Below are 24,989 nucleotides of genomic sequence, written 5' to 3' on the forward strand. Positions count from 1 at the left end.
CAGACAGCTGTTGCTCATCGTTTTGTGTCACTGGACGGTAGGCTGGCTGGCTGGCTGGCTGGCTGGCTGGCTGGCTGGCTGGCTGGCGGCTGGTGTGGCGTTAAAGTCTTAAGGGCAGTGAGTGAGCAGCGAGACGGCTGCTTAGCTAAACCAGTGCTCAACGTTTCATCTGACAACTGTCGAAATGTCATTCATCAGGCGTCAACTCCTCAAGGAGCTTTCGCCTCGGAGGCTGACAGGAAGCAGAGACTGGCTAAAGATGCTACAGCCGGGCTGTCTGCCTGTGGTCCAGCTGTGGGCAGAGGGTGGCTGGTCAAGCTTGACATGCACTGGTTGTGTTCACACTAAGGCTGCCATGCACATGATTGGGAGTTGGGAGTTTTTTGGACAGACAATTAAACATAAAAATAAAGAATCACTGGGTTGGTTGGCTCTAAAAGTCTAACTCTAAAAGAAGTTCTTTGTTTTGACTGTGTGTCTCTTTCTATTTTCCTCTGTCTCTTTAAGGAAAAACAGGCAGTCCTGCTAATGTTCCACCAGCTGAGCTTCTAGCTGTAACCCCTCCAGGTGGTCCTCACTTCAACATCATGCTGCACCTCATCCTGCTCCTCCACCTCCTGCTCCTCTCACCCTCCCCTGCAGGTTAGTGGCACACTCAGCTGAGAGGGATCAGCTAAATATATTGACTGAATGGTTTAAAGGCTTTATATGATAATGTGCAGTGATAAAAACCTCACTGCGGTTTCACATTATATAAAGATATATGTTTTTACGACCAGAGTCATATATCTTCTTCAAGCTCAGAGCCACAGATGAAGTTAAAACACGTCACTCAGAAAATTCTCACTTAGTTGGCATCAGTGTTACGTAAAATGGGATAATTAGTTCAGCGTAGCAGCAGTTTTCTCTCAGGGAATTTCTTTTCAGACATTGCCTTGGAGAACTACTCAGATATCAAAGAGAATTTTCTTTTAGCTTGACTTAGTTAGATTCTTGTATGTCCTTCATCTTTCAGATATAGCCATCCAGAAGTTGTCAAAGATTCAGCAGCAGCAGTGACAGTTTAGAGTTTTGTTTTCAACCATCGCTATGGAGCAGAAATCAAAAAGACGTTGCTCATTTAGATTGACTCTCTTCTGCTCGCGTGTCCTTCATCTTTCCAGGATCACCGTCCAAAAATCCCAAACTGTCAGAGAGAAATCCTTCATAAACTTGTATAGCAACCACAGAAACAGACACAATCCTGCTGATTTCTGGCTCTAACTACATAGCGTGAAAATCCCACAGGTGTCTGTCAGCTCGGGAAGCAGCGTACGTCAAAACTGGAGTGTTAAGATGAATGGGGTACTAAAGAGACAAGGTGCTAACAAGCTGCTAACTGATGGAACATGGTGACATGATCACTTTGGCAGTGATGAGCACTGCAGGGAAAAATAGAAGTCTGGTTTTATTGACTACAGTAAAGATGCTTTTAAATGTTCATTGAACCTCCTTTGAGGGGATTTTAATTGGTTCTGAAACAGAATTATGCTAACAGTGATGCCTCTTCTTGCTAACAAGACTGTTGGCAAAAAGTTTGACAATTCTGGAGTCGTAATTTTTGATGCCTGTAACTCCTGTGAAGGGGAAGGTGTCAGACGAGACAAAAAGCATTATTTGCAGAAAAAACTACAAAGCTTTTGTTCACTTTCTGGTCTTATTCTTGATTTTCTCATACTGCAGAGTGGTCAGAAAACAGCAACACTAAAAATGACCTGTCTGAAAAAAGACCCAGCCCCCTCTGTGTTCCCACACCTCGGGCTGTTCTCACTCCTTTTTAGATTTGATTCATCATGAACCAGAAAGCGGGGGAGCTTGGATTTGGTAACTCTCCTGGCTTTGTGGCACATTTTTCCCAAACAGATTTCGAAATCTAGGAGATTTAGTTTTCCTTTTTCTCCTTTTTACTCTACGCATAGGATTCTAGAGCTGCGTTCACCAAAAGGTTTTTGAACACCAATGAAGCCAAAGCATAGAATATCGGGTGGGAACCGCTCTCATACACCCACAGAAGACAGATGATATTGGCAGATAAAAGCTAAAGAACGTCATACATCAGCTGCATATATACACGCAGTCTTAAGAGGAGACTCACATAAGGTTGAAATGTACGACTGCTTTATGCAAACAGACAGCAGCTACCCAATGGACTTTGGTTGTTTTTGTGCGTGGAGAACATTGACTTGACATTTTTGTTTAGCCCCAACAACAACAAAAACCTTGACTGTAAATGTGACATTAATGCTATGGCAGCAGAACAAAAGTCAGGCACACAATAGAGTTAAAAATGGAGTATAGTTCAGCTACAACATACATGTGAATGATTCAACAGGATGTAATAGTTATCTCTTTATAATTGTGTTCCCTCCTTACTGTGATGTACATTAGTGGATGTTTGAAAGTAGAATCACAATGAAATGAAAACCACATCCTCTCAGAGCCAACCTCAGAAGTGTTTTCTATATTATTGTGGAGAAACAGGACATAGCGGATACCACGGACATGGCCCCCAGCCAGAGGTAGTTTCTCTTTTCAAAGTGCGGTTCCCAGCCATTCATCACAGCCTTGGCAGCAAAGGGGGTTCTGTCAAAGACTTGCACCCCTTTGAAAAAAAACTTTTATTATGATACATGAGTCGCCTTCTTCTGTGTTCTTGTTGCATCCTGTGTGAAGCAAGAGTAATACTCCCGCAGTGCTGGAACACAGGAAGTTCATTAAATTGCAAATACCAGTGGTCAATATTTGCAGCATCCTGAATCAATAAGCTGATGGGATTTCCCTTCTTGTTACAGATGGATCCATGCACGGGGAGGTCCCTGACTTCTATGGAGGTAAGACTGAGTATGATCTCAAATAATTATGGTTATTGGTTGCAGCGCTTGAAGAAATTTTCTTTCATTAATACAGATTTTAGATGGAGTTCTCAATAATGTTGGAATCAGTGCGATTGGTTTTGGCAAATGCAAAACCACAAGTCATCTGCATAAAGACACACACACACACACACACGCACACATACACAATTTCTAGATGTCAATATTTCTCTCTGCTGCACTTTGCAAACCGTCCAGCCCTAGTGATTCTGCCAAGAGGCTTCACCACTGTCTGCATATGATATAACTATCGAATGGAGAAGCGATTTAACATTTTCACAGACCAATTAAAAAAGACCCCAGTCAAGTTATAGTTTTATTGGGTTGAACATAACTGGGTGGTGATCGGCTTCTGCCCAATACCCTCACAAAGTATAAAACCAGTGGTGATGAGGTTTCAAGCTGAAGGCTGACCTCAAGGCCACAGTGAACATTTAACAACCACAGAGGTCACAGGCTGACAAGTGATGTGTATTTTTATGTACATATGCAGTATGTCTTCTGTCAAAGCACCCCTGAAGAATTTATGAGATTCCAATCTGCTCACTGAAACCTTAGACCATACAAGGAAAAAAACAGAGGTATAGAGCACTGGAGCGTACGTCTGTTTGATTTGTAGTCTTCAAACCAGAAACAAACAAGCTGCATCGGTTCTCTGGCGGGTTGATGCGGCAGTGGCCTTGGAGTTCAGAGGAGGAAGCAGGTGGTGATTCACAGTCGAGGCTACACCACGACTTGATCCATCTGAGCAGTAAAAGGCCAAACATGCATGATTGTTGGCTTGTCAAAACAAGTCTTGTGCAAGAATGGTTGTGAAAGAATACTGTGCTTCTTTATTGCACAATTTCTTGTTTTCTTATAAGAAATCAGCTCCAGATGAGAGGATAGTACATTGCACAACTCTAAAGGCTAAATTCCACCAGATCCGTCTCCGGCACTGGATCTGATAGGTTTCTATTCTAGTCAATGTGTTAACCTCAACTGGATCGGCTCTGTTGCGTTCCAGCTGCGTCTCTGATAGACGATAGAATAAAACACTCTTTGTTATCGTTAGATCGTTTTTAACTTAACTATGAAAACAAAATGCCATTTAGAGCGGAGGAAGACCTGGAGTCAACAGGTCAGAGGTTTTCAGAGGCTGATAAAGACAACAGGGACGAGGAGAGGAGGAGGAGAATCCTTGATTTAGTGATCACCGTGGGAAAACCTCGGTCACATGACTCCAGCTGTCCGGCGGTCCTGCTCCGTGCTGCGTTCTGAAAACGCAACTGGTGGGTGTTGACGGATGAGAGAGCACAGAGCCAGACCACAGCATTTCGGAGACGGACCGGTCACGGATCTGGTGGAAGTCCCGTGTTACACAGCATTAGGGCCTGTTTCCATCCAATGCAGAACTATTGCAGTTCAGTGTTTGCAGCACTCCTGAGCACTTTCAGTTGAAAGTAACTCATCTTTGGTACACCACTGCGCTCACTAATGTCACTTCTCCACACTGACCAATCAGAATCAAGAAGGGGCAGTACTTCTGATATCATCTTTGTCAACAACAACAGTGGAGACCAGTATGGAAGCCAAACTAACCACAGTGGAGGTTTTTAAGGTGCTAATTTCAGGTCTAGAGCTGCTGCTAACAGTTTGATAGTTGATTTCTGTCTAATGTTTTTACATGTTCTTTGTAAAATGCCATTGAGTAAAAGTAAATACCAAGCATTTTTAAACAAACTTAAAAGACAAACTGTGACAGTAAGTCCTGGTGAGAAGCATTCCAAAATTGAGGTTGTTGATGATACTAGTGCCTTAAAAACAGCCTTTAAGGACACAGGTCCCTCTAGTGGAGAGCGAGACCGCCCCAGCAGTGCAGTAAAGCTATCATGAAAACAAGTGACATGACATCCCACTGAAATATTCAATGTCTCCTTCATTTGAACACCCCGTTCAAGCTTTGGATTATGAAAATTTACAATGAAAACCAAAAAAGAAGTAGATCTAAATGAGCTGCACTTTCAGCTCTGCCCATTTTCTGCCCAGTCCATCCCCTGAAGTGGAAAAAGTACAACAGTATCTGCCTGTCAGGATTTGTTAAGGGCTGTCAGCCAGTGACAGACAGCTCCATTCTCCTGGTCCACAATAGGACAGGACAAATGAAAATCTGTCTGGAGGTCATGTTTCTTTCCAGTGTGTTACTATTATTGGATTCTTCCTACTTGGAGATTTACATTCATCTCAATGGAGATGGTTAACGTCCGGGGTTTGGGCTGTGCTTCCTAGATGAATGTAGGATGGCCATTAGAGCTGGAAACTGGATTAGAGATGTCTGATGAATGAAACAGAAGAAGAAAAATGACGATCATTTGATGGTGTTATTCATGGAGACATTTTTACATATTAATTTATAGTGAAGCCTTTTATGTGTGTTTCTTGTCAACTCATCTAAGATTGCAGACAACACTGAAATACTTGAAACCTAGATGAAAAGGTATATTACTCTCACATGTCTCAGATAGTCATGTCATGTACACTACAGTTAACAGCAGGTCCATTTAGCTTAGCACTAAGGCTGGACACAGGCAAATAGCTAGCTTAGCTGTTTCCAAATATAATAGATTACACATAACCAGAACTTAAACAACCCACTATATTTTATTTCTTTCATCCGTGCAAAAAAAAGTACAACAACATGAAGTTGGGGGTTTATTCTGTTCTCAACGGTTACTTGGTGGGGCACATTTGCACTTAGGTTGCCAGGCAACAAGTGGAGACTCCGGGAAGTCACTGTGCCCGGCCAAGAAATTGTCCAAATATAGTCCATATTGATCTTTCACCTAACTCTGCAAGAAAGCAAATGAAAGTATTTCCCAAAACCGCTTTAAATCAAACGTTTGTGCAGACGGATAATCGAATCCTTTGAGAGCACATGATGCTTCCTTAAATGTGAAGAACCCAAAATAAAGGTGTGGCTTCTTCTAGATTTAAAAAATGAATACTAGATATATGTATTTAAAAGTAATAGACTGAGAGTTAAGCACCACCAAAGAACTTTCCTTTTCTTGTATTTAGAGCAGATCTCTGTTTACTGCACTGTCAGTGTTTGCTTCTCTACCTTTAGCTAAGATTTGCACCGTGTGTGTTGTTCTTCTGGAGAAAAATCAAGGGGAGGCCGGCTGTCAGCGAGGGGTAAATTGGACAAAAGAAGGCTTGCTGATTCTTTGCTTGGGAACAAGTTGGGATGCTGCATGCAGGTTGAGTTGTTGATGGATCCCATGAGGAATCAAAACATGTTCCCTGTAAGATTTTCACCCAGTTCTTCTCCTTTCTCCTCCATGGATGAGTGTTACAGTCTGTGTACATTGTATGGAGTGTCACGTGGGTATGTTGACATTTAGTCTGCAGAGAGGACAGCATGGTGCTGCCAGGAATCTCCTGAATGACTGATGCTCCTTGCACTGCAGTATTTAAGGTCACTCTGTGTTAACAACATGAGAATATTCCTTTTGGGTCTGTATTTTTATAGAACATAAAAATCAATGCCTCTCAGGACAAAAGGTCAGACCATTGGTTCAAAATTGTGGCTCCTTAAATCACTTGATAGCTGCCTAGCTTTATGCTCAGCACTACTTTTCAAGCACTCATGTACTTCTAATGTACAGCTAGGTACATTACTGTCATCGCAGTCCTTACACACAGCATTGTTTAGCTTTTAGCTGGGTGTCTTTCTCCATCTGCCTTCCTCAACTTTTATACTGGAGTAAAAGTGAAAGCTCTAAAGATCAGTCAGAAAATGTATAGGCAGTTGTTTTGATCATTAAGTTCCAAAATCGAGTTGTGATGGAAAACAAAAGCATCAGACATTTTCAAAAGAAGAAGTAGAAATGCTCGAACTGTATTCATCCCTGAGGGAAATTAAATTTTTACACTCTTGTTATTGAACATGCAACACACACACACACACACGCACACTCTCACACACCAGCTGGAAATACAAATATGTGCATAAACAGGTTCCTATGGACGTGCATGAATGGAGTGATGCCAGAGTGAGGGGGCTGTACATAGACGTGCATCCCTGACAGTTGGGGGTTCAATTCACTTCCAGGTACACCTCAGTGAGCCCAGAAAGAGAAGGGACACCATTCCTGCGACCAGCCCAATTTCCATACTCTCAGGTGCACTGGGACTTGATCTGGTAACCCCAAATTAAACCCTTATATGAGGCTACCCTGTGCCATACATGATAGTGTACATGAAGTGTAGGATGTTGAGCTTTGGGGTGTTTCCAAGTATTCTGACATCTTACTGACAAAATGATAAATCAAGCAGAAAATACATTGATTATTCTATAAATGAGAAGTGTGATAGAGCTCTATTAATCGCATAGGACACTGAATATAATTCTGAAGGACGATTAAAAAATGGATCATGCTGCAGTGAAGTCGTCTGAGAAGCTCATGTCGACATTTAAATACTTTTTTAGTTGAACTTGTAGCTGTTGTGAGACGCCTCCATCTCCTCCCACTGTGAGATGTGAAGACAAAACACTGCCTCGATGAGTGCTGATAATTTTCTCTGGTGGAGCTAAGGCATGTGCAGAAGTGATCTGGACTCTTCAGCTAACCAAAAACACACACTCAACTTACCAGTGATAACGTCAAAGATCCCTCAGGTCAGGACGGTCCATGGTAGAGCACATTCTAGTGTTGATTTGAGGTGGATGCTCAAGTTGTGGAAAGTTCAAGGACTCTTGTCCGGGTTTGCGCTTCTCAACAGAGCTGTCAACCGGTCATCTTTCTAACATCAGATTACTAGTGGAAACTAAACATCTGTAGAAAGAGAGTTGTTGAAGCAGTGTTTTTATCTGTTTTAGATTATGGTGATCTGTTTACCACTCTGTTCTCAGATTTATAACTGGTGACAGATATTACACCCATCACTGTGTCCTGTATGAGAAGGTCAGTTGGCCCTCTCTTGAGCAAAGGAGGATCAAACACTGGCTGGAAAGCTCCCCACCTACCTTACAGACTTGTTGGAATGGAGTTATGTATCCTATGGGACTCGCTCTTCTGATTGGTTCATTTTGAAAGTCCCCTGAGTTAACACTGACCTGGGTCAATCAGCATTTTCCATTGATGCCCCTAAATCATGGAATACCCTCCAACAGACTTTAAAGCTGACATCCATTCCCTCTTTTGTAAATTTTAGGACTTTGATCTCATACCACTGTGTCTCAAATTGTATCTGTTTTAATTAATATATTATTTTGTGAATGATTGTGTGTGTGTGTTTGTTTGCTGTTTCTAATGTGCCTGTGATCTCGACGACATTGGAAATGAGGGAAACCTCAAAGTCTTTTTGAGAATAAATAATGTTTTTTTAATTGAAATTGAATTGAGTCTCCAAAAGATGAACACGTGCACATGAATCAGCATGATGAGAACTAACTGCTATGAAAGCATGTTTTTCCAGTTCGGCTCATGTTCCACCTGTTATAATGGAGGAGGGCGGGGTTTATGACATGTACTGCAGCCAGTCACCAGGGGACACTCGTTAAGATTTTGCTTCAATTGGGATGGTTGTTATTCTGTCTATCGTTTTCTACAGCCTATGGTTTAAATGTTTAAGGGGTTTGTTTTCAGGGTCAGTGATTTGATATTTTGCGTCTGGCTGAACTGGAGCCAGAAACACAGACACCAGAGATGCATAAACAACCTCACTGAGAGTTAACAGGCCTGTGAGAATGTGTCTCAGTTTGATGAGTGTTGTGGTCTATAAACCAATCAAACTTGCTCCCCTTGTTTTGTTTGAGGAGCATTGCTCTGCGGCAGTCTCCGTTGTAGAAAATGATTATATTTGCAGTGGTTGTGATAACACAGCCGGCTCCTCACTGAGCATGCACTGACTGAATCAACCGCACTGATATCTGCACCTCTGCAGAACAGTTTGGCTGGCTGTGAGGCAGAATAATTAATTATTCGACATAAATACATTAAAGGAGTAGATTTTTACCTTGGGGACTATTTGGTCTGCCACCATGCCTCATTATCTTGCTCAAGGGCTTGTGGGTAATTATTGCCACACTGTGCTTTTTGTGCTTCCAGGAAACAATATGGTCTCTGTCCCACTTGGACTCTCTTTTGGTCATGCAAACAAACCGTGCAGCAGATGTAGCCCAAATACACAGCTGTGTGTAGAGTTAAAGTCATCAGAGGATAAAGGCCGTTTGGGATTTGGGCTCATCATGTTACTATTCAGATATGAAAGAAAACTTAAACTGAACATTTATCCTGCATAGTGTGAACTGCACTGAGTGGAACAGCTGGAAATTTTGACTAAAGACATTTAACAAGAAAACAATTTATACAAATTGGACAGATTGCAGTTGTTTTATGCTCACATGAATCATGCTGTTTCAAGTCAACAGCTCATTGTAATGCACCTAAAATTACACCCAGAACCTTGCGGAATAATTGGTGTCTCATTAGAGAAGTTACTCACAAGGGGGGAGATGGTAGGCTCCTGGAATAACAGGCTGGATGGTATTTTAAATTCAAATGAGGGTCTAAACTTACCTGCTCTTCAGTTAATAAGGTGTCTGTGTTTGATAATGAGGAAGTCCAGAGGAAGTCCTCTTCCATCAGACCCCAGAGACACAGCCTCAGACTTTGGGTGTGTAGTGATGTGTGTGACAGGGGATCGCTCCATTGACTGTTGTGTAAATAGTCACTTACCTGTTAAGCAGGTCAGCTCTGTTCCTCCTTTAAGCTCAAAGAGGAAACGGAAAGTGTTTTATTTGAGGGGAAAAAGAAAAACCTGAGAGACACATACAGAGAGGACATAAAACAGAGACGAAAAGAGAGATGTAGCTTTGGGGAGTTGAAACAGAGATCCTCTCAGCTCTGGACAAAACATACCCAGCATGTTTGGAATAAGACTGGAAAGACTTTATAAAAGAGAATACAGTGGGAAGCTGAGAGTGGGAGGCTTTGAGCAATTTAGAGAAAGGGATGATTCAAGAATCAGAGTTAAAAACGATGCAGAGTCTGCAGTCATGTTAGAGGCTCTGTGAAGATCTGCTGAAGTTCAGTGTCTGAGCTGAAAGCTAAAATCAGCATGATGACACACACACCAGAAATGAGACAGCGGATGTTGACCACTGCACTAGTTTTGTTTTGCATGTTAGCCTGCTTACATTCTCTAATTCGCACTAAGCACAATGGAAGAGAAGGCTGATCAGAAGACTCAGGGATCGGCAAAGACAAAAACATTACTGATATTCATGACTGAAAATGATCAAAACTATTTTGTCCTACCTACCACACAATATAAGGTATGATTTTTCATGTCATAGGATGTCATGGAGCTTGCAATATATACACTCAGGGGTGCCGCCAGGGATTTTGGGCCCCATGAAAAAATATCACATTGGGCCCCACCATCAAAGGCCAAAAGAACCCTGTGCAACTGCTGTAACCACATCTCCAGGATCCAATCGTCCCAGTCAAAGCTTTACATAAGTCTACATTTTCAGCTGTCTTGCCTCTTGGAGTCAAATATTTACTGTAGTCTCTCCTTTCTTTCCCTTCTTTTCTGGGACCCAGACTTTGTCTTTCCAGACATTTTAGCTGCCTTTAGCGCACTCAATGCACTGTGCAACATCTGTCTGACTGCGCGGCACAGCTGATTAGCGCGACTCAGGCTGGGCCGTACCATTTCATGCCGATACAGGGGGGGTGGCATTTTTTTAATTACCTTATTCTGAATAAAATATTAATTAAATTGTTATTATTATTGTTATTATTATTTTTATTATTATTATTTTCGGGCGCCCTGTCGGTCATGGGCCCTTAGATTCATCCTAACTTTTCCCCCCTATACGGTGCCACTGTATACACTCAAGGGATCACAGACATAATTAAGGTTAATCTAATTGGCATCTGGAAGTTGGCATGGAATACCTGAAATCCATCCAGCAGTTGTTAAGATATTAAAGGGAATGTGAAACATGTTGACCGATTGTGGCAAAAAAGAATCACTGAAGTAAGTAGAAACAAATCTATGATAGACCATGAATGTCTGTATTTGATTTCATGGCAAACCACTTAACAGTGTGGAGATATTTCTCCAAAAATATGCAAACAAAGTGTTAGAATGAGTAACAACCATTGCCTTTTTTGAAGCTAGCATAGCTGACTAGAGAGTTAGAAGAAGTTCAGTATGAGTTTGAAGAAGTTCAGTCTGAAAGTAGCAGTAGATAGTGATAGATAAAGAAGTAGACACACATTGTGAGGGTAAGATATAGCTTAGAGAGATGTAGGAAGGACAGAGGAGAACCACAGAGAGTTGGAGACAGATACTGAAACGAGGCAGAGAGAATGGAAGAGGCCTGTGTGTGTCTCCAGGCAGTGGTCCTTATGTGGCCTGCTTCAACACTCCCCTTCACCATCTGTCACATCCCACATTGCAGGCAAAGGATGGAATGGCACCAGCGCTCATCTCACAGAGCTATACTCCAACTGCTATTTTAGCATTGAAGCAGAGCTGCAGTGACTCCCCTCCTCCAACCGAGCCCACATTTATATTTCATATTTACATGAGAAGCGTTTATCTTAGTCTCATGAAGAGCAATCTAAGTACAACAGTCGAATAGGGTCACTTCCCTCCTCCCCCCTTTCTCCATTTAACAATGTGAGTCTGTTTCTCTCAGTTCTTCCCTTTCTTTGTCTTTGCTCCTTTTTCTTTCTCCCTTGTTCCCAGAACACAGTTCCCCACTTAATTTGCCTTCCATCAGCCCCACAATGCCCCATTTATACTATGTTTAATTCTCTCTCAGCCAGTGGTGATTCAGAGTCCTTGGGATTTGCATCAATGTCAAGTACTTGCACACGGTTGGCTGCTGCAGTGTGTCAGTGGGAGTGGATTCTGTCTTCAAACGTCTTAATTGATGCTCCCTGGTCAGCCATTGTGGTGCTGGAACGCTTCAGCTAACTTGATATTGTGGTTAAAAGTCTGTCTGCCTCCTGGTCTGGAGTATACGCTTGTTTAAAATCCCTTTTCGTGCTAACAGTCTAAATATGCATCTGGTTCACTGATGCTGGACTACACAGTGCTAGTGATTAATATTTCAGGAGTCATGCGTTTTACTGCTGTAATGTGTTCGATTTTGCTTTATTGCCGTATTATCCCACACAAATGTACCTTCCTATTCCTGTGGTAGAAAAATGGTAAATAGTTATCGGGCTGGCCTCTTATCGGTGACTGATGTTGGTCTCTTAGACGATTTTCCCAAGACAGTCTGGCTGCAGACCTTAGCTGTCAGGCAGCGCCACTGTCATGACAGGAAATACATGCAAAAAGCGCGCACCCCATATACAGAGGCTACAGTCCTCCTTACAGCATTCGTAAGTTTGACTGCCGGCCCCAACCATTTGCTGCATGTCTTCCCCAATGCTCTGCTACCCACATTTCCTGTCTCTCTCCATCTTTCCATTCCAATAAAGGCAAAAATGCCCCAAAAAATAACATCTTAATGCACCACTTGGCACAAATTTAGCCTGGTGGTGAAATTGCGCTCCCATACAGCTGGTGGCCGGGGTTTGATTCCAGCCTGAGTCTCCTTTCCCACAAGTCATTCCCCTACTCTCTCTACTGGTTTCTCGCTCTGTCCATTGTCCTATCCTCTCTAAATAAAGGTGTAAACACCAAAAATAAAAGTCTTTTTGACAGGGTCTGTTTTCACCATAGACTGTATAAATAATGGACATAGTATCCGTGATGTCACCCATCTGTTCCTGAGCGCTGTTTTGAAGCCAATCATTGGCGGCAGGCATATTGGAAATGCTGAACTTAACCAGGCATAGTGTGACGTAAAGAGGCGGGGTTTGAGCTTCCTAGCCAACAGCTATGTGTTCCTGTCAAGGAGTCAAGTCAGTCATGTCTTTCATTGGGCAAAAACTCGTAATCTTAAAATCTTCTGAACCGTTGCGTTAGAAAAAACTCAACCCCCACACAGTGTGTGCCGATAGAGAAATTAGGTATGTAGAGCCAAGCCGTTTTTTGAACCAGGCTGTAAACACATTTATTAATGCTGTAAAGATGGTCTTCTTTGAATGTGGTTTCCGGTGTTTCTACTGCCAGCCTCAAGCGGATTCTTGATGAGATGCAGTTTATAACGCTTCCGCATGGGCTTCATTTTTTGAGGTTGCTGCTTGATTTTCACTCATCACATAGTCTCACTCAATGTCCCTCCCATAACTCAATCTGATTGGCTAGGCATCACAACAGCAATAGCTAATCAACACCGAAAACTGGGTGCCGCTGACATGCACACAGACAAGAGCAGATGTTAAAAGTTTCAGTTATGATTAAACACTTTCTAAAAGCATTTAAACAAAGTCTAATTTTGACAGAAGCTTTTAATTGTCACTGTAAAATCATATTATTTCCATATATCAGTTATCGGTCTCATGATACTGATAATGGCTGTAGTTATCGGCCCTGAAGAAACCAATATCAGTTTTCCCCTGGTCTAAATGCAGCTTCCCTTTCAGCGCCTTTGTTCAGGTTTCTTAAGTTTGCTCTCCGTCTGTCTCTCTGTCTGTCAGAAAGACATTTTCAGAGCGACTGAATCCACAGAGCGAGTCCCGGCCTGGTTGTAAGGACGGAGCAGAAGCAGGATATTACTGTCTGAAAGAGCCGGCTTCTCCCCATTGAGGTGTCAGCTGTGCTCTCTGAGAGCCCAGAGACACGCTGGGGAATAACACACACGTGTACGCACACACATTTGTATTCCTGCAGTCACCTACAGAGACTCTTGATCTGAGAGAATAATCAGCGTTTGAGAACATTTCGCTTCATTGCTTATTCATAGCCTGGTATTGTTTTTATGTCTTATTCATGCCTCTGCTGGTGATGTCTGTCTGTTTTAATGAGTAATTGGGGCTAATTGTAGGTGCATGTTGATAGTGTAAGAGGAAGATGGAACCCAGAAATGGTTTTAATCAACCACACAAAACCATCTCCTTGGATTTGCTGGTACAGGATGACACGTGCAGTGTGAAAGGGTTTGGATTATACTAATTCAAGTTAGCATCCAGATAGAGGATTTGTATTAGCCTCTAACAATATCATATTCACTGGCAACAGATGAGTGTGTCGCTGTGGTTTGGCACCTGAGTGAGCTCATCTCTGTCATAATTAGTGTGATGTTGTGGTTTGGAATGAAAAAGCAGAGGCTGATTACTCTGCATGAGGTATGAAACAGAAGAGAGGGATGAGTATGAATTCAAGGATGAGATAACACAAAGCTTCATCTTGGATGTTTCTATAATGTGATTTAGCAGTAGAGGTTTGTGTATCAGTGAGAGCCACAGGTCCTCACAGGGGTTATTTCACAGTCATCTCAGTTTGGGATTTTCTTTCAGGGCAACATCTGAACCCGGCTGTCTCATTTTGATGGAACTGCCCCAGAACTGCCAAACAAACACAGAGCTCTGACAGCTTTATGTTTCCTGTTTGTATTTCTGACCCGTCTTGTTTTTATTTACCCTGGTGTCGTTTGTTTGTTGTGTGCAGACGAAGCCACAGGTTACGGGCCAGTGTTTGAGGAGCAGCCGGTGGATACCATCTACCCAGAGGAGTCGCCCGAGGCAAAAATCACCATGAGCTGCCGAGCTCGGGCCAATCCACCTGCTACATACAAGTAACATATGTTCTCTGTAAAGCCTGTCTCAGTACTACATGCTGTGCATTCTGCGTGCTCCCCTCCTCCTCAGACTATTTTAGGATCTGCCTGCAAATGCCAAGGTCACGAGGATCTTTGTTTTAACATTTGAAACCTTCCAAGGTTAACCGCTGTGTGCGTGTGTGACCACCCTGCAGTGCGTGATGATGGGATACTTTGCTGTCCAAAAACCTGCACAGCTCGTTCTGATGTCTGTTTCCGCTGAACGCTCACAAAAATGATAATGCCATATTATTGCATGCCAGAAAATAACTCTAAACAAATATGATTTTGCTCCTGCAGCACTGGCATCCTGTCACCACCTCATTTGGCAGCTCAAAAATGTAGAGCGTTATGCCTGATCCATTTCAATTTAGATGTAAATATATGTAAATTATATAGCTGTTGCATCCCTCAAATCGGTTTCACTGTCAGAGAGCCCAGAATTAGATGTCAGAGGGGAAAGAATTAGCTTTGACCATGACTGGCATTAAGTGTTTAAGAGGGTTCATCTGAAGTACACAACACTGTGCTTTTCAAAATATGACATTTGTTGTTGCTTTTATTCAGGACATCTCTCAGTCCTAAAGACTTTCTGCAAAGAGAGAGAGGTAGAAGAAAGAAAACTGTAATCAGACTTGACTGATTTTTTTCATCTTTTGACTCGTCTTGATTTCCTCTCTGCAGGTGGATGCTGGAGGGCACAGAAATCGACTTGAATGCCGAGGCCAGCCACTACAGTCTAGTCGGGGGAAACTTGGTAATCAGCAACCCGGTCAAAACACAACATGTAGGACAGTACTCGTGTTTGGCGACAAACATGTACGGCACGCTCATCAGCCAAGAGGCCTCAGTCCAGTTTGGATGTAAGTGACCCAGATGTGAACCCCCTCCCCTTCCTCCCCTCCCCTTTGAGACTGCGATGAAGATGTAGAGTACCATGAAGATTTAACAGAGGACTGCCCTGGAGCTGTACTTTCATGCATATTAAGTGCACTGACATTGCAAGGGCAGCTGGGACAAATTATAAGTGGTGTGGAAAGTGCAATTTGTGAATGGTCCAACTTCATTTTGCCACCAACACTAATATACTTTATGTACTTTCTTATTTAATCTACAGTTCAAATGGAGCTGCAGAACTTTATATAATCCCTCAACTTTGGTGTGTTTGTTTGCGTAAATAAGCAACAGACAGGGGCGTGTCCAGAGGAGTGACCAGGGGTGACCACTCCTTTACTATACAGGCTATTTGCCTTGTCAGGGAAGACACTGATGTCATGGAAACAATTTAGTACGTGTCAAAACAGGCTGCTGTATCCCTTTAATTGCACTATTATCATTGTTAGCACTTTAAGCTATTATTCCAATCCAATCCACTTTATTTATATAGAACACTTAAAAGAACAAGTTAGCAAAGTGCTGCGAAGTGAGGTAAAATAAGTTCAAACACATCAAACATAAAACGCTGTCAGAAAATAAAATAGAATAAAATAAAAGAATCATTATAAAACACATCAAACAGGTGCCTGGATCTTGCTTTTATTTATTGTTATAATTTTGTTTGTTTGTTTGTTGAGCCCTTAGAGTGTTTGCAATGCCCAACAGCACTTTGTTTAACTTATTCTTACTTCTATTTATTGATTGATTTATTTATTTATTTATTTCACTGTATGGGTACATGCAGGCATCTGTGGCTATGCCTTTGTGTAGGCGTGGATACATATTTATATGTATGCAGGCTGATGGATGAGTGCGGGTATGTGTATGGGTCCGTGAATGTATGTACAATTATACCTTTTCATTTCAACATTAGGTACATTGTTGTGTTTGTATATCATATGAATACTCATATGTAGGTGTGTATGTATATTTATGTAAGTATCCAGTTCTCTTAATGTCTCAACTATGAAAGAAGAGGACTGAGATGGGGTTCAGGGTGTTTGGGGGAGGGGGGGGGTGTTATATTTTTCTGACTGTGAATTTGTAATGCACCTTTCTCTTTTTCTGAAAATAAAAAAGTTGAAACAAAAAAAAGCATAAAACACTTTAAAAAATAGTTTTAAAAAAAACAAAAATAAACAAATAATAACAAAAAAACATACATACATAGTCTTTTTGAGTCTCCCTAAGAATGTTTATGTTGTCATTCTTTTGTGTAACTTTTCAAAGCAAAAAATTGATGGAAGAAGGTATGATTAGTGGAGACAGAAAGGGTCAATAAATGCTATTAATTTGTGTGCGCGTGTACATACATAGAGTACTTTATGCCACCCCGCATCAGTCAGTGCCCTAATCATGCCGCCTCAGTGAAACACCTCTGGACACACTCCTAGGCTCTGAATGATGTTGAAATATGAATCTGAGTCCAAATTCAGAGAAACTCTCGACTTTAAAAACTGCTTTTTTTGTCTTTCTCTTCTCAGATCTTGATCTTTTCTCTTCAGAGGAGAGGGAGTCGGTGTACGTCAAAGAGGGGCAGGGGGCAGTGCTGCTCTGTGCTCCCCCGCCACATTATCCAGGTACAGGATGTGATAGCTGAGTGTTACTAAAAGATTGTGTTGCATCTCTTTTATCTTAAAAAAATAGCATCTGACTGATAAGTGGGCAGATGGAGCATTTTGTTTTCTAGTTTTCTCTCTGTGAATATTTATTCCTCTTTCTTTGATTGAGTGGTTTTCCTACAAGTCCAAAATGAACGTGTGATTCCTGTCATAGTCATAAAGGAGACTGTGCTAACTCTTTCCATATCAGCTTTGACTCATGTCATATATTTGGTTGACTGGTTTAAGAGACACCCCTGCTAGCTTTGGGATTAAATTGTCCCTCTAAATGTCCTCTGAGTTATAAAAATAACGACACCATCGGCCCTTGTTGCTTTCTCATTATCATTTTTTTCAGTTTGTATTCATTCTCATTGTCCCAGTTTATCCCCAGGCTGGGTTTACGTCTCCCCCTACAGGGTTGTAATAAGAAAAAGAATACAAAATGTTTTAATTTGTTTTCATTTTTCGTCATGCTAATATGTAATTATAAGTGTTGTTGTTGTTGTTTGCTCTCATTTTACTGCCCCGTATATGGCCTACTTCAATTTCTAACCGCATTTGCATTTCCTCAGCTCTGAGCCCATCAAGCCGTCTCTTAATATTCCTGGAATACAGTCATTGCTGTCCACCACATCCGTCTTTTCACAGATTTTCATATTCATGCTAATGCGCCTCAAACAGTCTGAAAGCTTTGTTAACTTCCTTTTAAAAGCAACAGAATCGCCTCCCAAAGCCAGCGCGCTTCTGTTATCCCTCTATTGTGTCTCTCCTCGAAAAGAATTATAAGATTTCATCTGAAAGGTCAATTGAGGCTTGAATGCTAAATCACCCACAGCACCGAAGAGTTGTGCTATTTTTGTTTTGCATGTATTCAGATTATTCAAAGCAGCCGCTCTGGAGCTGAATCCCCTCCGCTCTGTCTAAAGGTTTTTCCGTGCGTCCAGGGTTTTTTGATTGACAGATTGTTGTCGCGTCTCTTTCTGTGCAGCCGAGCTTTCATTCCGATGGATCCTCAACGAATTCCCCACCTTCATCCCGCTGGATAAGCGGCGTTTTGTCTCCCAGATAACAGGGAACCTCTATATCTCCAAAGTTGACTCCTCGGACAGCGGCAACTACTCCTGCATCGCATCCAGCCCGTCTATTTCCAAGAGTGTCTTCTCCAACTACATCCCCCTGGTACCTCTGGCTGAACGTTAGTACCTTTTCCATCCCTCGACTTATCATCTCCCAAACTGCTTTTGTGTGTCTTTGCAAATTTGTAAATCATGATCGCATTCAGGCAGGTTAAGATATGTTTTCTTCTGTTATGCAGCCTGTGCTGTTAAAGCCCCAAGTATAAATCTAGGTTATTTTTAATTATCCTGCGCCAGAGTGATCACAGTATGGTACGTGGGCTGCAATAACATTTACAACGCACTGCAGCGAATACCTCTCACTTCAACATGAACACATCTGTGGGGTTTTGAGATATATAGTGTTGAAAAGCTCCATTAAAAAGGGAATTACAGTCATGAATCCTTAAGGTTATACCATTGTAATGATGTGTGGATACAGATCAGGACCTAACCGTTGTTTTTTTTATTTAAAGGGATGAGTTCAGAAAGAGGGGAAAGGACTCTTACTACTTACATCAAAAGAACATCATTGACTTTTCTTTCCTGTCCCTTCAGGAGCATCAGGTTTAATCCCAACAATGCTTGTTTCATTGAGATAAGATCAAACAACTGTTTTCAGTAAAATAACTCAGTCAACTGATACACAATCAATCAATCTTTATTTATATAAGTCACAACAAATGTTATCTCAAGATGCTTTACAGAGCAGGTCTAGACCGTACTCAATGTTATATTATTAACGAAGACCCAACATCAAGACAGGATAAGATCCAGTCCCATCTTACATACTCAGTCTGATCTCATCTCAATCCACCATGAGCAGAGCACTTTGCAGCATTTAAAAAGTTACAGCAGCAAGAACAAACTTTCTTTTAACAGGTAGAAACCTCGAGCAGAGCCAGAATCATGTTAGACAGCCATCTGCCTCCACCATGTTGGGTTTGGAAAGAGAAGTAGAGGGAGATAAAGAGAAAGAGAGATGAAAGTGGTGAATGTAGATGATGAATTCACTGGAACATGAACAGCCCTAGAGACAGGGATTCTACAGCGATGTACTTAGTTTGTTAATGCACTGTGTGCTGGTATGTCAGAGGCACAGGCACGAACAGACAACTATTTTAACATTTGACTCTGGGGGCCTTCCCAGAATCCATCAGGGTGTCCTTTTCATGGTTATATAACTTATGCCAGCTTCACTTGTGGCACGTGTTTGGAATAGAACTGTCAGACTGAGCACAGAGCAGACCTGTTGTTTGGGCTCTTTCATGCATGGGCATAGTATATGATCCGCTTTGGGTCAAATGTGACCCATATTTAACTCTTAACTTCTTTGTCTTTGATGGTTTTTTAACTCCTTTGAGGAAATAAGACACTATAGTAGCATTTGTCATCCTGCTAATTCTCTGATATACATATCATCTCTATTCTTACTAAGAGTTTGTAAATATGTATGCCAGCCTTACAGCTAAGGTGTGGTTTGTTGCAGTTCTGGGTATAGGTTTAGCATGTAAACACCATACCCTGGATTAAGAAACTAGAATTAGCCCTTATTAAGGTTCTAAAAACCTGAATGGTATCAGGGATGCTATGACTGAAACCTGTCTGCTGTAGCGTGTCAGAACTAAATCCAGGGTCTAATTAGTCATTCCATTTTAGAAGTTATTTTTAACTTATTTTCATGCTGTTCTCTTTTAAACAAACAGAAATACTTGTGTGACTAACAATGTTTAAAATAATCCAGGTTTTAATAAAAGTGACAGCATGAAACCAGCAACATAAAGGAAACAACTTCTGCAGCTTGCTCTTCTCCCACTGATTAGAAAATTCAGTCCAGCACTATTGTTAAAATTCTGGTACTCAACCACCTGCTGAGGTAACTCAGAGCAGAAATTACAGAGTGGCTGGGATGAAGACAAATTAGAGAAACACCAGGCTCCAAATGAAGAGCTGCAAATCTTGTGTCTGACGAAGCCGGAGGCAAAATCAAGTTTTCAAGCCTCATTAAAAAAACCACAGACTCCTCTCGCTGTGGCTGTGAGAAACAAACGTTGTGAAGAAGTGACGCTAGAATGTTCTGGGATAATACAACAAGAAACCTAAATACTTCTGGTATAGAGCATAAGCAGACAACATTGTTACTCAAGTTCCATGTAAACATCATAACCCAAATCACTGTTGAAACCAGCTTGAGACTGTAAACCCAGGAAATGTAATCTTTGTGAAGGTAACCTATAAGCTTTTTAAAATGCAGAATCTTTCACTTCATTTGACCCAGTTTGTTCAGAAACCCTCTAAACCTCTGTGATGTTTAAAAATCAGCACAAAGTCAGTAGAAAGTAACATTTGTTTCAGGCTCAGCAGCTGGAAAAATAGTTTAGCACCTAAGTCATGACTGAGGTGTGTTGTTATTCCTCTCAGGTCCCATCAGGAAGTACCCTGCTGACCTGAAAGTCAAGTTCCCAGACACCACCGCGCTGGTGGGGCAGAATATCACCTTAGAGTGCTTCGCCTTGGGAAAGTAAGTGTCAGAGTATGCTGTTTACTTCTGTTTGTTTGTGCAGTATGAAATGTGCACCGACTGGACTGAAAGGTTTCATGGCAACCTACTGTCAGCCAGTGAGCGATAGCCTCTACCTTTCAAGCCGTGTTGAAGGTCTGCAAGGATTAAATAAATACACAAACTAATGAGGAGGTTTGACTCCTTCAGGTAAATGTGCTGTTAAAACTGAATCCAAATAATGCAGCAGTGCCTTCAGTGTAGTAGCACACAGATATCAGCTACAGACAACTTGATCCAGTCTCTTAGATTCACCCCTCTTCACTAAATGATTCATACAGCACGGTTCAGGATGGGGATGACCTGAGTGCAGTGACGCATATGTATAACAAGTTGAAATCTGCCCGATATGTTATTTTTCTCTCTCTTTATTTGTCTCTCTTTCCTCCCCAGCCCTGTCCCTGAGATCCGCTGGAAGAAGTTAGGCGGGCAGCTTCCAGCCAATCACGAGGTGCGGATGGCCGGAGCTCACCTGCACCTGTACAACGTGCAGTTTGAGGACGAGGGGACCTACCAGTGCGAGGCTGTGAACTCCAAAGGGAAGGACTACCATGCTGCACGTGTGTTTGTAGAAGGTAGGAAGTACATAAGCCTTACTCTCTCTGGATTCTCATCATTTGATGACACTTACTCAAACTCAATATCAGCTGTATTATTTATATGGTAAGAGCATTGAGTGGAGAATGCTCACCAGCCTTTTTTTTAATCTGTATCTGGCATATTTTATCAGGTTTTTCATGTCTAACATCAACTCAAATGCCTCAAGTTTCACTTCATATCATATATTATTCAGCAGCTTTGTCATTTTTTTGATTTTTCCTAACTCATTCTGATTATTTGCAGCTAATCCTGAGTGGGTGGAGCACATCAGCAGCATAGAGAAAGACCTCAACAGTGAATACACCCTGTCCTGCATACCCAGTGGCAAACCTAAACCACGCATCCGCTGGCTAAAAAATGGAGAACTGGTAATTTTCAGCTCATAAACCAAGCACCAATCAAGCTTTCACTGTACAGCCCTCTTGTGCTGTAAGAAGCTGTTCAACATACAGCCCCAGGTTGTTACAGTAGTGCAGCAGTGAAAGGAAGCTGGCACTGCGGGGTGAACATTGTGTCAGGAAAAAGTACCTGTTGTTATTGAGCAAATGCCAGCGTGGGTTGTGTAACCCTCCATAGAAACAACTGTCATCAAGCTGGAAAAAAATACCCCAGAGAGTAGAAGGTAGTGTCAGCAGAGTGGGGGAGGTTGTTTGAAATAAAGCGACTGAATGCCTCATCATACATTAATGAAACCCTCACCTAGTCAGATTAATTAGTTGTCACCTGTAACTCTGTGGCTGTCGACAATCACCAGATTGAGTCGGATCCTTCAACCTTTCGCTAAGTAATCAGATTTAAAGTGTCTGAAAGTTATGAAATGCAGAATGACATTTTCACTTCTCACTCCTGTTATTTCCTGCAGACTGACAGGAGAGAAATGAGGTTCAGCAGCTTGACGTTTGACGACTCAGGGATGTATCAGTGCATAGCGGAGAATCTTCATGGAATCATATACGCCAATGCAGAGCTGCGTGTGTTCGGTGAGTCACGCTTTTTGGCCCCCGCCAAAGCACAAATGGCTGCATCAGAGATTTAAAGGTCGCGTTTCGAGCTGACTAATTGGAGCTTGTTACGACTCCTGGAGTGCGTTGTCAGATTTTATCATGAAAAAACAACTTTGACTGAGCTGAGAGACAAAATAAAGAATGTAGAATGTTTATAAAATTGTCGGACATTCAAATCAGCATGCGCACAATATAACTGATCAGAGCATGATGCATTTTTATGAATGGAAAATGTGTTATAAAAGGAGGCATGCCTGAGGGGAATTAATATTCTACTAAGTTTGTGATGAATAATCCATACTCTCCCTCCTCAGCCTGTGCTCCAACGTTCAAACACAACCCGCTGAAGAGAGTCCTGGCAGCGAGAAACGGCCGGGTGGTGATACAGTGTCGACCCAAAGCGGCTCCAAAGCCGAGCTTCTCCTGGAGCAAAGACACAGAGCTGCTGTCCAACTCAACCAGGTGAGCAGTCTCTTAATAAGATGGCACACTTCCTCCAGTCATCTGATATGTTAATATTTAGTGGGTATTTATTCTGTCAGAAGCCTTTCAGGGTAAATTGTTCCGCTGTAGTAAAACCGGAAATGTAACCCTTTTCCTGCTGTGACTGTGTGACACATCTGGGTCATAGTAACTCAAGGACAAATATCTGAGGAGTGGTGGAAAAAAAAATACAACCATTTAGTGATTTTGTGAATCTAAATAAGCTTTAGATCTTCAAAATCTACTCCCCATGCCTGGGAAGTCTTAAGTGTTGAGCTTCGCTGTCTGTCATTGGTTGACATTAAGCTCATTCTGAGACTCATCAGCTTTTACAGACTGGATGTGTAAACCCACGTCTTGTGCTCCTCAATGACTGAACACGCCTAATCTTTGAGCTCCGAGACCCCCAACGCCTTCTTTCTTTCCCCCTCCACCCTACACACAACCGCACATGCACTACGGTGGAAGTCATACAGAGGAGGAGCAGCGGCGAAATTACCATACAGCATATGCCTCCTAATGCTCTCTACGGAGGCCGTCTGGGGGAAAGTGAGGGTGTGTGGAGTAGTGACGGGGCAGCTGGCATGATGCTGTTTGCCATGCATGAATATGAAATATGCAGCGAAATATGAATCAAACATTGTTACAGACTTGAGCACATTTCAATCTTCTACCTCTCTGGGCAGTTTCAAGTTCAATCTTTTATTTGTCACTTCCTTCCTTTGCAAACCAAATATCCATTACAGAGCTGTCAAGCACCTTCATCACTTTTAATCATCCACACACCCATGGAATAACATACACTGGACTTTTGACCTCCATATTGCACTGAATATTTTATAACATGCTGCTCTTTCTCTTGTCAGTGTGTGAAGGCTTAATTCTGGTTTCTCCTCAGGGTTTTCATCTGGGAGGATGGGAGTCTGGAGATCCTCAACGTGACCCGTGCAGACGAAGGCCGGTACACCTGTTTCGCTGAGAACGACAGAGGAAAGGCCAACAGCACTGGCGCTCTGCTGGTTACAGGCAAGCTCCGTCCATCACTCTCTTTAAACCTTCTTATTTTGTGATGTCTCCAGGACAGTTTCAATTGCTTTTCCCTTCCCTGTCAATGTCCCTGTCCGTCACTCCTGTCACTCTCCATCCCACCAAACAGCCCCGACCTCCAAGTGTGTGCTGTTGTTGAATAATTGCCCTTTAAGCACGCTGCTGGTGGACATTCAGTCGTTCCCTTAAGGCAGAGGCGAGAGGGAGTTTGCTTTTAGAGCAGATGTGATGAGACAAGAGACGGGGAAGAAGCGTCCAATGAAAAATGAAGACTTTTGTGATTCAGATGGTTTGATGACTGACAAATCGTTATATATATATTGTGTTGTTTTGCTTGTCATTCTTTTCTCTGCTCATGCAATCTCTGCTGTCAACAGTTTTTTTCCCCCCCAGTTTTGCTCCCGTTGTGCTTGTTGCACAGCTCTTTCCTGCCCTCTTCTGGACATAGCTGCATATTGCACAATCCTGGCCACCTCATACAAACACCCTATAATCATTTCTCTTTCCACTATGTGACTGCTCAACAATCCCACACACACACTCAACTTTTTTCCCCTTTTTTGTTCTCCTATTAAAACAAACACTTAATAACCTAAATGAGGTTCCAGCAGCTTCATGACCTCTTTTTTTTCTCCACAGCTCTAAACCCTGATGCTCTTGTGTTTGTCCCCCAGAGTCCACAAAGATCACCTTGACTCCATCTAACGCTGACGTCAAAGTGGGTGAGACCACTTGGATGCAGTGCGGCGCATCACATGACCCCTCTCTGGACATCACATTCATTTGGTCCCTGGACGGCCGAGTGATTGATCTACACAAGGACAGTCAACATTATGAGCGCACTCTGGTGAGACATCATGCTGGTTAAGTGGTGATTTTAAAGAGTAAACCACAGAAATAATCAAATTAAGGCTTTGTTTTCCAAAGGGGGAATAGTGAGCTGTAGAATGGAGTTCATTCAGGTCAAATCAAGGTCTGCTGGACATTTATTTGAATACCTGAATCAGAACAG

The 24,989-nt window shown here is 42.1% G+C and overlaps 1 protein-coding gene across 4 annotated transcripts in view; it reads left to right on the top strand.

The window, feature by feature from the left end:
- Positions 1–24,989, top strand: part of LOC117814763 (contactin-1a-like) — an 86,231-nt gene that overhangs the window by 44,944 nt on the left and 16,298 nt on the right. For all 4 annotated transcript variants that reach the window (XM_034686258.1, XM_034686261.1, XM_034686259.1 and 1 more), the window contains 13 exons: positions 508–642; positions 2,832–2,870; positions 14,478–14,604; positions 15,313–15,491; positions 17,049–17,144; positions 18,157–18,363; positions 20,705–20,804; positions 21,237–21,418; positions 21,687–21,811; positions 22,306–22,423; positions 22,762–22,909; positions 23,829–23,956; positions 24,652–24,824. In XM_034686258.1, the coding sequence (XP_034542149.1) occupies positions 508–642; positions 2,832–2,870; positions 14,478–14,604; positions 15,313–15,491; positions 17,049–17,144; positions 18,157–18,363; positions 20,705–20,804; positions 21,237–21,418; positions 21,687–21,811; positions 22,306–22,423; positions 22,762–22,909; positions 23,829–23,956; positions 24,652–24,824 (1,757 nt within the window). The remainder of the gene's footprint in view (positions 1–507; positions 643–2,831; positions 2,871–14,477; positions 14,605–15,312; positions 15,492–17,048; positions 17,145–18,156; positions 18,364–20,704; positions 20,805–21,236; positions 21,419–21,686; positions 21,812–22,305; positions 22,424–22,761; positions 22,910–23,828; positions 23,957–24,651; positions 24,825–24,989) is intronic.

The sequence above is a fragment of the Notolabrus celidotus genome, chromosome 6 (genome assembly GCF_009762535.1).
Source record: "Notolabrus celidotus isolate fNotCel1 chromosome 6, fNotCel1.pri, whole genome shotgun sequence".
NCBI lineage: Eukaryota > Metazoa > Chordata > Actinopteri > Labriformes > Labridae > Notolabrus > Notolabrus celidotus.